General features: G+C 26.9%; 1 protein-coding gene across 1 annotated transcript in view; it reads right to left on the reverse strand.

Annotated features, from left to right (window-relative positions):
* The window catches only part of Megf8 (multiple EGF like domains 8), a 62,202-nt gene that overhangs the window by 25,317 nt on the left and 22,451 nt on the right, over positions 1–14,434 (reverse strand). Inside the window, exons 12-21 of the mRNA XM_043043746.3 lie at positions 13,686–13,789; positions 12,073–12,222; positions 10,137–10,276; positions 9,166–9,364; positions 7,221–7,412; positions 6,109–6,285; positions 4,361–4,528; positions 2,911–3,274; positions 1,621–1,893; positions 761–919 (exon numbers count right to left, since the gene is read on the reverse strand). Of these exons, the coding sequence (XP_042899680.2) occupies positions 761–919; positions 1,621–1,893; positions 2,911–3,274; positions 4,361–4,528; positions 6,109–6,285; positions 7,221–7,412; positions 9,166–9,364; positions 10,137–10,276; positions 12,073–12,222; positions 13,686–13,789 (1,926 nt within the window). The remainder of the gene's footprint in view (positions 1–760; positions 920–1,620; positions 1,894–2,910; positions 3,275–4,360; positions 4,529–6,108; positions 6,286–7,220; positions 7,413–9,165; positions 9,365–10,136; positions 10,277–12,072; positions 12,223–13,685; positions 13,790–14,434) is intronic.

Raw genomic sequence — 14,434 nt, forward strand, 5'->3', positions numbered from 1 at the left:
AATTAAAATATCATGCTAAAGTTTTACAAATGAGCTATAAATTTTCAAAAATATTATGTTTTTTCTTCTTTTTATCTGAATTAACATGAAAATAGATGCAGTAAAAGTTAAATTAGTACAGATGTTAACAAATTAAATAGAAAGAAAATAATTGGAAACAATTCATTTTAAGTACCTGACAAAATAAAAAATACAAAAAAGATTTTTATAGTAAGAAGGGAAAACAGTATTAATATAAAATGAGCAGAATATTGTTATGGTACAATAATAAAAATACTAAACCATTTTGACAGTAAAATTTCAGTTGGGAGAAAACCTCCCAGTTTGCTCAATCGTAAAATGCAAAAAAGAATTTCTATATTTACAATTGCTATATTTGCAGATTTTGAAAGTATATAACTTAGTAAAAAATAATCCCACAGTTCTAATAAGTTTTGTTAAAATAACATTTGGTATCATTGATATTTACTCCAATTTTTAGAGAATTTCATAAGTTAAAAAATTTTTAAAATTAAAACTGGCTGATACAGAAGTAACCGAATATGTTACATCCATAACATCCAGGTTTTAATATTTTTTTTAAAAAAATATTAAAATCGTAAAAGTAAAAATTGGAATAAATGACAAAGAGTTACTGCAAAATGTATTGAATTTGCTTAATTTTTAAAAAAACTGGAGTTGATATGCTTTTAAAGTTTGCAAATATGACATTTGTAAATGGTACAATTGACCTGAAGTATGTAACGTAACAGGGACATACCGTCACTTCTGGCAGTTGCACCCATACATGTTCAGATGTAAACACCCAGAAATCTCCAAGAACAGTTTTTTCACCGAGACCTCCGTAAACATATAATGACTGATTTAAAGAAGCAGCTGCATGGAAATGACGATTTGGAGGAGCATAGTCAGTTAAAATCTACAAAGAATTTTATAAGTTAGACATGAGTTTTGAATAGTCATTGCTCAATTATAATTAGCATTTCTACAAAAACAAAGCAGGCAGACAAACAACACCAGATCAATATTACAACCCAAGAATGGCCGCATATCTACCACAGACAATGCACTCTTGCCTTGGCCATCACAATCCCCAAACTTCAGACAGTGCAATTCTTTTCAGTTGAGGTTCATAAAAGATTGCATGTTATTATGTCATTTGGATATTGTACATTATTTGTTATGCCATTTGTATATGGTAAATTATTTGTTATGCCATTTGTATATTGTACATTATTTGCTATGCCATTTGTATTTGTACACGTATGTACTGCCAGGTCCAACAACATGATTGATTTGAAAACCTGTATCACAGCTGCTATTGCCAGCATCGATAGTAGTTTGAGAATTGATGTTTGCCGCATAACAAAAGAAGTCATATCATGCATTTGAGAAGTATATTCAAAACTTGCTTATATAACTTCCAGATGTAAATAAATTTTAAATGAAATTGAAGTATTCATTTTAACTTATCCTGCATATTTAAAAAAAAAAAAATTATAAACAAGTTTTAGAAATATACAACAGCTGAGGAAATATTTTGTTTGACCAATAGAAATGACATAATAAATAACAGTTGACAGCAACATCTGTCAAATGCATCTTTAGATTAACACTTACTTTGATCCAAAGATGACTGGTAGTGTTGTACAAAAATAAGTCGTTTAAGTAGCCAGCAGCCGAAGAATAACCACCAAAAAGAAGAAGGTGCTCATTGTGATCAACATTGTAAGTCAGCAGAGACGATCCAACTCGACTCGGAGGTATTGACATATTGTTAGGTGATGCTTTTTGAAGGTTAAAAAGAGTCTTCCAAGCTAAGGTGTGATAGGAGAGTTTAAGTGAGCAGTCCTCACCAGCATATCCTTTGTTGCATACACAGATACCATATTGCTATGAATGAAAATCATTGAAGTTAAGAGAAATGGTATAATGGCTGACACATTTACATAAAGAATTCACAATACATGCTAATAGTTTTTAGTCCAGAGCCCCCGTGGCAGAATTGCAGGGACATTGTCACAGAACGTTACAGAGTTCCTGCAGAAAGATTTTTCTTTTGAAAAATAAAAAATTACTTTTCTCTTCTACAGAAATTTACACGTAATACTAGAATCATGTATTTAGATAATCACTTTTTGACGCATTTAATTTACGACAATAGTATCGTAAATCTATGTAATGTTTCGATTGTATTTTCGGCAGTTATTGATTTTCACATGGATTTTAAATATCCCCATACAATATAGAAAACAATATAGAAAATTTGAATCCTGCATTTGAGTATTTACTTTTCTAGGCAATAATTTCATCGAATTTTGGGCAGTTATTGCTATTGATTTCTCTGTAGTTTTTAAATCCGATATCATTTATGCGATTTTATTTATTACAACAACCTAATCTCGAAACGAAGCACGCATTTGAGGAGCCCGATTCGAGTGATTTTGTCATTGATCTTTTCTTCGGTAATTACTACTACGGATTTCATGATTTTTAATTATATTTTTGATTGTGATTACAAAATTTTGTATTTACAAAATGCGAAGGAAATAATTTGTGTGTCCCTCCCCCCACAAAATGCGAGAATATCACAAATAATATAAGAATAAAATATTATTACATACTTTATTACAAAAAAATTGTATAGATTTTTTTGTAAACACAGCTATTTTATTTTAAATTTCTAATATATATGTTTGTTATAATTAAAAGTATCTTGCAGAAAGATATTAGTGCCAGAGAATTTTGTCGCAGATAGCTCGAAAAATTCTGCCACAGGGGTCAAGAGTATATAAAATAAAACAGTTTTAATATTTTAATTATCAAAATAGTTGGAGAATTTCATAAAAAATATCCCACAGTGAAGTTTCTACATTAAATAACAGGAAATAAAATATTTCAATAACTTACTATTATGCATTGTCCTTGATTCAATGAATTTGAACAGTTATTCGGACACCGCTGATTAGAGCAAGTTGTGCAGTTGTTATCGGCATTTGTATCATCACAACAATTGGGGAGGTGAGGTAATCTTGTATAGGAAGCATTAAATCCATGAGCCAATGCACCTCTTTTAAAATGAATAGTTAAATAACCTGAAGCAGCAGTAGCCACTATTGGGTGAGAGAGATTTGTACCACAGAAAGAACCCAATAAGGTGTTCGGATGGTCTGAAGCAACAAAATTAGGTAAGCCATCATAAATATAGATGTGATTGTGTGGACATGGAATATTGATATCTTTGTGAATTTTTACTTGCAAATAAGTTCCAGTACTGAAACAAAAAAATATTTAGGAAAACTTGGATTAGATATCAATTTGTATTATACATTAGAAATAATGCTAGCGTAAAACCTGATCTTGTAGACCAGCATTCTAAAGAAATGATATGTTGTTAAAAATTAGGTAAAGGAACGTTAATGAATTGGAGTATGTATGAAAAATATGCTACTTCTTTAAATGCAAAAATCAATTTTTTTTCGTCAGATTTAATAATAAAATTATTATTTCTTATAATAAACTACTGAATTATGGTGATTATCTAATTTTTTAACTGGCTGCATGGCTGTGGGCATCGCAGATTTATTTTGGCCTTGTAGACAAAAATAAGCCTAAACACTATATATATATTTATATACATAAAAAAAACTAAATAATTTTTTTAACAAAATTAATTTTAACTTAAAAAAACATCTCCCCCATATATAATTCATACAAAATTTTTATTAAATATATTTTTCCTTATTTGGTATTTATTTAGGTTTAAATAAATGAAAAATACTATATTTAGCTTTTTAATAATTAATAGTTTCTTTAATTTACAATATCAATTATTGATAAATTTTTGAATAAGAATGAAAAAAAAAATTAAAACTATTTTTTTTAATTTTATATTTCTGTATAAATATAATCTAACAGATTCTTAGTAACTATTAGACTATTTTTTATAGCTAAAAAAAACCAAAATATATTTTTGCTTCTAATACGAATGTCAAAAAAAAAAAAAAGAAAAAAAAAGGGATACCTGAGTTTCGTCTGCATCAAAGCCATAACAGCTTGCTTTTCATTTTTGTAAGTTAATTTTTCATCCTCACTAATTAAGCTTCAATTAACTAATTTCAGTTCGACAGTCTTGTCTTTCAAAAAATATAAATCTATCAAGTGCAACATTTGAATACAAATATTTCACAGCAGGCTCTACAGAAGTTATAGCTACTAAATAATTGCAAACGAAATTTTCATACACATGTTTATAATGTGAAAATAAAGCAATTGAAAATTTTTTAATATCAATAAATTGCCCTTTATTTCGCATGGTACATTTGTAACTTTTTTATGACTTAAAAATAAGATTAATTACCTTTGCATAGGACCAAGAAGTGACTGCATGTCTAATACAGAATGCACGGTAAGTAACCAGAGACAATCTTCTGATTCTGATGACATGGCTGGGCTACCGAATCTACCCTCAACAGCATTTGTTATTACTTTACGAGGATGGCATTCCTCAAAACACTTTCCGTTATTCCTAAATTAAAATATAAATAATCAACCACTTAGCAAAAGTTTTAAGGTGGAATTCTTGAAACAAACTGGCTACTTATAATTTGAATCTGTGGTTCTTACTATTTTCATTATTATAGACCACATATATCTCAATTTTTTTTCCATGGAATATAGTTCTAATAAAAAATCAAGTGTAAGTCTAATATAATAAGTATTGTATTCAGTATCATGAATAACTTATGAGGTACGGTTAGTAAGTTAATGTTAAAGATACATGAATTATGAGTAAATAATAAATTAAAAATATAGATACATTTCTTTTTTAAAATGCAATATTTTGAGAAAAATTACATTTTACCATTATGTATTTCAGCAATTCTATAAAATATTGAACAAACAATTCAGCTATTTGTCTTTTCATAAGAATGGTGATACATTTGAGTTTCTATATTTGCAATGAAAAAAATGTTGACTTATTAACTACCCTATTTTCTGACACAAAACTGATTTTTCACTTATTGCTATTTCCTAGAATATTGTCTCTTTGTGAAATTTTAGAAGAAAATAGATATTGCTGATTGCACATTTTTCTAATTTTTTTTAACCTTTTCAACGCATGAACTGGCAATAAATGTGTTAATCTGCATTTTATTTTTTGTTGCTTACATAAGCTGTCTTATATTATCTGCACTTAATATAACTTTAATTAGTTACGTGACATATTTAAGGGAAATTACTGTAATCGAATGAAAAATTCAAAATTTGTTCACAAAAATTTATATTGATGTAATTTGTGTGATCAAGGGGATTATATATATATTTTGTTTGGTCGAAAAAGTCATTCCCCAATACTTTAACCAAAACACAATTTGTTTTGCTGAATTTACAATTTCATCGCATGTGGCAAGGTGGTGAATATTTAGAGCAGGACCGAAATAATGTTTTCTCTTTTCTACCTTTTGATTTGTCTGACTGGTATAGATCTTCTAATATTATTTTTAAAAAATTACTTCATACTTTTTAAAAAATAAATTTAAATAAAGCCAAATTAGAAATTTTGGTTACTTTAGAAGAGTGATAGAATGAAAAATATGAACTTTTTTAATGCTAATATTGAACATTATTAGACTGTTTCCTAATTTGAAAATAATTCATGTTATCAATGTGGAATGCTATGCTACGCAACATATAATTTATAAGCAAAAGCAATTGGATATGCATTTTGATAAGCAACAGTTGCTACTGCATTTTTTAGCACTAAATCTTTGTGTATTAATGCAACAAGAAACCTATTCTGCAGCATAATTTTTAAGAACCATTGATTAAAATTTGTTATATACTTTCGTAAAATTCAAAGAATCAATATAAAAAGCATTATAGCAAAAATTAATCCAAAAAAAAATCTTTCGTTAATTTTTTAACACTTGAAATTTTTAATGTAATTTATTAAAATACTAATATAAGTTATAACCATGTTCTTTACAATCAAGTTAAATTCAATTAACAAAAAATATTTTTTTTTTTATAAATAGAATGAAATAACCAAGAAATTATCAATACTTAATAAACAAGCACTTTGATAACAGAGAAAAAGTCATTTACTGAGGATTTCCATAATAGCCTTCTTTGCAGACAGAGCAATCAGGCCCAACAGTGTTGTTTAAGCAAAAGCAAATACCACTTGTAGTATTACAGTATCCAAAACGATTATCTCCATGACCATTACAATTGCATTTTTGGCAACCAATTGATGTTTTTGCATCTCCATAGCTTCCAGGGCTAAAGATGTGAAAGAGATAAAATATAAACAATATAATAACGGATCATAAAAAAAATATGTTTATTCAATGTTTAAAAATATGAGGCAAAAGAAATAGACTTTGTTTTTTTTATTGAATATTTTTAAAATGAAAGTTTTTTTCTTTCTTTTTTTAAATTTACATTATTATCTTAGCATAAGAGTAAAAGAAAAATCTAGCATCATATTTTTCAAAAGAAATATGTTAAAATTTGCTTTTAAACTTTGGGTAGCTTAAAAAAAAATGAACTAAAATCTTTCTGCTTAAAATAATGTCTTGAACTAGGGACTATCAATGTTAAATTATTTTATCACAAAAGTTAGTAATTTTTGCAAAAAATTAAACAAATTTTAACACATGCTTATAGAAAATTGGCGGCTATACATCACTCATAACTACTTCTGAAATTTTGCTAAATTGTTGTATTTTTTACTTCATCTCTATACATATTTCAATGTTTAATTGTACACAATGATACAATGAGAAAATTTGTAATGACATTTACAATAAATCTCCTTACAGAAATTTCTCCCTTAAAGGAAAAAAAATCTTACTTTATTTAGGTATATGACAGCAGTATTACTCAAGTATAAGACTAAAATGCGCAAAATATGAAAAGGTCATTAAAAACTAGCAGTTTTACTTAATAATATCATAACTTTGAATATATTTTCAAGACAAATTTAAAATTAAAATGTTCATACATTAAAAATTCATAAGAATTATAATAAAAACTTAATGTGTCTATGTATTGACAAAAAATTGGACAAAATATTACACATTTTAATGACTTCAACACTTTATTAAATAATAATAATTAATAATAATTTTAATAAAAATTCTAAGAAAATAATTAACACCAACTATCTTAGAAATCATCCCCAAATAAAAATACACATTGAATTCCTACAATACCTGCATTTTTCACAAAAATTTCCTTCAGTCCAATCTTGGCATTCATCACAAATTCCAACTTCTTTGGTGCAGGTGCTATGATTGTTGCAACCACAATTAATGCTGCAATCTTCTCCTGTCCAACCAAGGTCACATATGCAAACATAATAGGGAGCATTGGAACAATACCCATTCACACACTTCACAGCACACCTGCATAAATATTGAATCAGAAATAAAAAAGATCAGTGATAATAATATTAAAGCATCACTCTATGACTGAAATATTTTAAATACAACTATTTCTTAATTATTGTTTTTAAAAAATATTTGAGTCAATTATTGTAATTTTAAATTAAAATAATCATTTTTATTTGATTCCAGCCATTAATTTTTAGAGCCAAAATAGAATAATAGTTCTTAAAAGATCTAACAAGCAGATTATTAAAGAAATCACTAGGATAGTTTAAAAAAAACTTAAATATATATATATATATATATATATATATATATATCTTGCATATTTAAGTTTTTTTTAAACAATCCCAGTGATTTCTTTAATAATCTGCTTGTTAGATCTTTTAAGAACTATTCTTGTTTCCATTTTTTCAAGGTTTAAATTGACATTGTTTAACAAACAGTAAAAGCCAAACCATCTGGAATTCCACAAATTAAAAAAGCTAAAGTTCCTAATTTTTTTTTATACAAAAGACCAATTAGAAAATGAGGGAAATACTGATGAAATTTATCGATGAATTGTCGTTTAAGCCCCCCCCCCCACCACCTAGTGTAAAGAAAAAGAGTTTAACCAAGAAACCTTATTGTTAAACCAAGATTACACAAGTTCAAACCTGCAGCTGTGTCAAGGTCAGGTTTTAAGAGAATGTCAAATTTTAATGGCCTCCACAAACGAGGGTGGAGGAAAATAGGAGAAAATGAGACAGAGAATGTTGAATTGTTAGTAACATGAATTAAAGAAAAACTAGAACTATGTTTCATAGCGTATTGATTTGTGCCTACTTCAGGTTTTTTTGATAAACTCATTATAATACGATTACTGACATTTAGAAGAAAAACAAAATAAAAACAGGAAAAATAAATGTTTAGTAGATTTAAATAAAATGCAGGGGATTTCTCTGTTTTTTTAAATTTTTTTTTTTTAATTAGCATTTTTCAAGAGCATCTTCAATTTACTTTTTTCGAAAATTTTTATTGTGTTCCTTATTTATTCTTGAAAATATAGCAACATAAAAAGTTCGACTTTCAACATATAAGTTTTGTTTTAAAAATTAAGAGCAAACTTTACAGCTTTTTTTATGCTTTTTGTTATAAACTAGTTTTTATTGGCGTTTTTATAGTTGTATAATATTTTTTAAGAACTTCCTGATAGATTTTTTGTTTTATTATCACCTTATCCTAAAAATACTGCAATATGGAAAAATGAGATTTTCACCTTTAAAATGGTAATATAAGATTACTTTTTCTTGTGGTGAACTTACATCTTTAAAAGCACAATACAATTTTCAAAATTCAAGAGCTTGCAGTAAATGTCAGGTAGCAGTTTACTTCCAGATAATAAAGATTCTTGTAAAATGAATAAAAGAAATTTTTTATGTTTAGAAGAAAAACAAGAACAAATTTATACGCAAGCACACAAAAGAAGGTTATCATTCAAAATAAAACAGAAACTTTTGATCTGATTTGTACATAATAAGGAGGTAAATAAATTTAATGGCATGTGGGAATACAACTGCTACTTTTATATGCATTGCTAAGTCGTGGATAACTTACATTAAGAAATATTTAGCCAATTTATGCGATTTACTTACTTCACCAGAAACAGTTTAATGCAAAAACAGCATGTTGCTATATTTTAACAACTTAATCTTTAGAATAATATCAAGGGGTACTAAAATAAATGAAAAAATGTATTTTGAATTTTAATGATAAAAATATGGTAGCTTACGCTCTAGTACATGTTCTACCATCGCCTTCAAATCCAACATTGCATTCACATGTATAAGATTCGGGAGTGTTATGACACGTAGCATTTTCATCACAATCATGCAAGTCCCATAAACATTCTTCCAAGTCTGGACACTGTCCATAAGACCACTGTAAATTTTCTTGAACACTGGAGTTTTTTAGATGATAAGAACAAGACCCTTAAATAAATAATTATTTTAGGATGATGAATACCAGGTAAATACAAACTTAAAAGCATGCAAAGTAAAATAAGAGCTCTTTGTCAAGAAAATGTTTACTTTATTTGAATTAATTCTAGTAAAATTTTACACAACTTGAATACTTCATTTGGGTATATTTTTAGAAAACGAAGTTAGATAAAATTTGTCTTAAATCAGAATTTAAATTGGGGGAAATAAATATATCAAGTCACATGTTTCAATAAACAAAAAAAAAAAAAAAAAAACATATATATAAAAAACATCGATATAAATATTTATATATAAAAAATATTAATATAAAAAAAATTGATTAATAGGGAATTTACCAAAAAATACCTATGAAAGTTTGATTTTATTTGGAAAAGTTAAAACAGAAATGAAATTTAGGAAACATTCTTACAATGTGCATTTATCAAATGCAAGTAATAATTAAAATAATAATAAAGTAAATTAACTAGGTGTAAAAAACTACTTTCAAATCTAACTTGAAAATAAAAAGGTTGTGTAATATCAACAAAATACTTCATGCTGCCATTAATGCAATTTAAAATAAATGTGTATCTAAAACTAATTTATGCAGACTTATGGGGCACTTTTAGAACTAAAATCTAAAAATTAAATCTACATATAAAATTAATGAATTAATACACATTGCTTTAGAGAATTTATATACATTCTAGTCAAATGTGTTCTCTTACGAAAAAAACAAGATTAAAACTATTATCTTAAACTGACATAGATTTTAAAATACCTGAAAAAGGTCCAGAGAAATCTCCATCAGTACAAATGCCATTTCCTGGATAACTTGATGAACTGCACCAGCCACAAGTTAGATCCTTTATACAAGTAGAGCATTGTGAATGTTTGGAGCAATTACGGCAAAGCCCAATCCTAAATAAATAAATAAATTTTGACAAACAGATTTAAAAAGTGATTACTATGAATTAAAATTCATGTTTGAATTTGCTAGTTATAAGCATGGAAGTTCTGGCAGTGTTTCATTTTAGATAATAGCAGTTACGTCTGACAATTTATAGTTATTAATCTTGAGTTTGAAATTTACAGGCCATAATCTTTCTCTCCTCCATAAAACTGTAAAAGAAATAATTATTATTGTAACTAGAAATATATATTATATTTGACAGAAATCTTTCTTATCGATTAAATTTTCATACGCAAAGAAAACAAGAATATGTAAGGTCACCTGGGAGAAAAATATTCAATTTAATAAAACATAAGAACTAGTAACTACCCTATTTATAAATAATTAAAAATTAACTGATTCCATTTTTTTTTACCCTACTCTGCATAATGATTCACACCAGTATCAGTTGTTTTTCCTCTTGAAACAAATAGGAATTAAAATTTCTGCCCAGGGAAATGTTTTTAGATTTCAGATTGAAATTTATTTGTACAGTAATTTTTATGAGTTTCATAAATGAGTAAATTTTAAAGGTAAGTTTAAGTAATGTAAGGCATAGATTAGTAGTTTCATTGTTTAAAGCTTGACTGTTGTTTAAGAAAATTTTCCGAATTATCAATAAAAAGTTCAAAACCAACTTAGAAGTACCTTTTTCGCTAAAAAAAAAACTGTAACAATCTAATCTAATGTGTCTGGAAATAAAATTTTAGTGACATGCTTCAATAAAATTGCAGTAAATAATAATCATGAGTAGGTCAATCTTAAAAAACAGTGTATCTCTCAAGATTTAACTACCTCAATAGCAAATAATAAAATAATCGATTATTATTCCATGAGCTAGTTATTATCATAGATATTTTAGGACAGAATTCTATTAAATAACTCTTCCGCTAATATTTAAACTTTTCAATTCTCTGTTCAGCACATTTATGAAGATCCTTTTAGATCAAATTGAAAGATTGTTTTGTTAAATAATCTAAAGAAGGCTTAAAATGCATTAGAATCCTCTTTCTTTATTTCATTGCAAAAAATAGTTATAATTTTATTTTAGCAAAACATTGACCTACATTACAGGGATATTTAAATCTGGGATAAAACTGATGTACGGCAAAAGTAATAAAATGTTCATATAAAAAAACACAAATTAACCATTTATGTAAAACAATACTAATAAACCATCATAAGTGGGTTTTAAAATTTTATAACATTTTGAAACCTAGTAGTTTTTTAACTTTCACTTCTAATTTTTAAAATAATAAGAAGTTAATGCTTAGCGAATTCATGTATTTATTTTCTAACTCAAAATGTAACTTTTTCTATCCCAGATATAATAAAATTATATTATCATATAATAATTAAGGGCTGTCAAATTTTCTAAACTATCTACGATAAAAGGCTAATCTTTTCTAAGGAAATATTGAATTAATTTTTAAAAAACAGATTTTCTGTCATGTTTATTTTGTTGTGCTAGTCAACACATTGTACATTTGAAATTTGACTTAAGAAATTGAAAACTCTTTTGTTATTAAAAAAATAAATAAGACCAAAATTTAAAAGAATTTCTTCGGCTTAAATATACACCACAATAAAAACAATTAAACAAATATTGTTTTTACAAACAGATTTACTAATTTTTGTAAAGGAGAAAATATAATAATAAAAGGAATCAAATTTAGCCATTTTAATATGGCTCGAGACAGAATATGATCCTTGGAAATTTAATGCTGAGAAAACTAGTTGCCAAAAAAAAAAAGAATATAATTACCCAACTCCAGCACGATTTTCATCAACCCAATCTCTGCATCTCCCATATGAATAAGATGATGTATAAGTAGAAAAGAGGAAGCATGTTTGGGTTTCTTCACACCACGCACACATTCCTGGATCATTAAGACAAGACAAACAGTTTGGGCGCCTGTAAACAGAAAAAGTTCAATTATTTTCTACTAATTTTAGTTAAACAAATTTTATAAGGAATCAAAATTAAAGTATGATAAAGTTTTGTTATCAAAGCTTTCATCAGAAAGCTTGAGAATACCAAAAAAAAAAAATCTTCAAAAAGAATTTTTAGAATTTACATTATTCTTCTGGGTTTCGAATTTAATTTAAATGAGTTAAGCGCTGTAAATCAAAAGGTTTCAAAATTCAATAGCTTAAACAGCCCTGATGTAATTTCACAGGAATGCTACTCTCCAGACAAAATTTAGTACGTCTAGTGGCCCCTAAAAATTGTTATAGCGGTAGTTAACTTTCCATCAAAGCAGTTGAAATTAAACTGGTTCAGCAATCACTTATATGCTATAAATTTTTATAGCATAACTCGTTATATGTGTTTGAGTTATCGAATTATTGTGGTGGTCAGGCATGTTTCATGCCAACATTTTAAAAACCTTAAATACATTTTTTGAGAAAAATTTATATATGAAAATAATAATTTTGATGGACCACTGGATCTCCTGGCATTAAATTTCCAGTGTAAACTTAGAAAAATTTGAATAATCTTATAGGTTCAATAAGCACAATTTTAATCATAATTTAATTTTTTTTATTATATTTATATGGAAATCATATTAGGTGTTTTTTTAGCAGCAAAACTAATAGAGTTTGTTTTGGTTTAATAAATTCATAAGTAACATTTTTCAAAGCTCAAGACGGAAATGAAATGATATTCAAAATTAAAGTGTTTAGTTTCCTAATGTTATAAAAAATGTAACTGAAATAAAAGAAATGTTTGTTTAATAGACCACTTTAACTCTGAACACCGCTTAAAAACCAATTTCATCTTTATCCGTGTCTATACAAAAATGCTTTGTTTTTTGTATTTATATAAGGTTTGATTTAAACTGTTTAGACATTTACAAGTAGTGTGTGTGTGCATGTGTATAGTGTTACTGTGGTATTTCTCCTTAAAAAAAGATTCAGAACTAATCTTTTATTGTATAATTGATTTTTAATAATTTAACTGTCAACAAAGTAAGTTGCCAGTGGAAAATAGTAGAACATCTAAGTGTTGCCAAAGAAATCCTTAAAAAGTTTCACCATAAGCATTTACAAATTTAGTTTTCAATTATATTAAAAATAAGAAAATAAACAATATTATGCCTTTTTATGATAATAATGAAAAAAAAAAGAAGTTAATGATATAAATTTCCTTGAATAATGATTTTAAAGGAATAAAAAAATATTCCGGTCAAACAATAAATGTTATCAGAAATATATGGTAAGAGAAAAAAAACAGCATGATCTATAGTTATTATTAAAAATTGCTAGGAAAAAAGAACAACTTCAAAAAGGCTTGAATCATAAGCAATAAAATTAATTTCTATGCAATTATAAGTTTAAAATACTAAAATGATAATAATACTCTTCAATACTAACAAAGGACAAGGAACAGGACATGATTGAGGATCTTGCACAGATAATCTGAAGCGCCCTCTACGGACACATATTGCGGCTTCTACAACCCATTCACAAGATGACATCTATAATTAAAAGATATTTCAGTTAGGCCAACATTATAACTTTTGAACAGAAAATTATAAAAACAACAAAATAACTATGTTATAAATTCACATTCTCCTTGGTCGTCCAGTTAGTTTATGCTTTAGGGCAGATTTAGTCTCTTCAAAGTAATTAATCCAACTTTTTCTGGTGTATCTTGATGGGACGGCACCATACCATCCTAAGTTGCGAAAAACGGAACTCTTTCTGCACAGCTTTCAAACTATAATTGCTTTTATAAAACAGTTTTATGGCAAAAACACATTGTCACACTTGATCCATGGTTACTAAAATGGCAAAGTGCATACTTGCTCAAGGTCACTAGCCCAGTGTTTCGCCTGCCATAATGCATTTAAAAATTCCTGTTTTTTTTTTGTATCACCCACACCGTGTATTAATACAGATTTGAACCAAATTTAGTTTTCACGAATTTAGTTTTCGATTTTGTTGGGGGATAAAGTTTAAACCTAATCAGTATGTTTGGTTATCTTTGCAATGTCATTCACAAAATTTTTCTGTAAATATTTTGTTTAAATTTTGGTTACTATAAAAACTTAAATATTTTTTTACTTCAGGGAAAATTTAGCAGCAGAGTGAAAAGTTAATATTGCTTTAGAATTTTCACA

This window comes from Parasteatoda tepidariorum, chromosome 2, assembly GCF_982258835.1.
Source record: "Parasteatoda tepidariorum strain Cologne lab strain chromosome 2, Ptep-v5.0, whole genome shotgun sequence".
In the NCBI taxonomy this organism is placed as follows: Eukaryota; Metazoa; Arthropoda; class Arachnida; order Araneae; family Theridiidae; genus Parasteatoda; species Parasteatoda tepidariorum.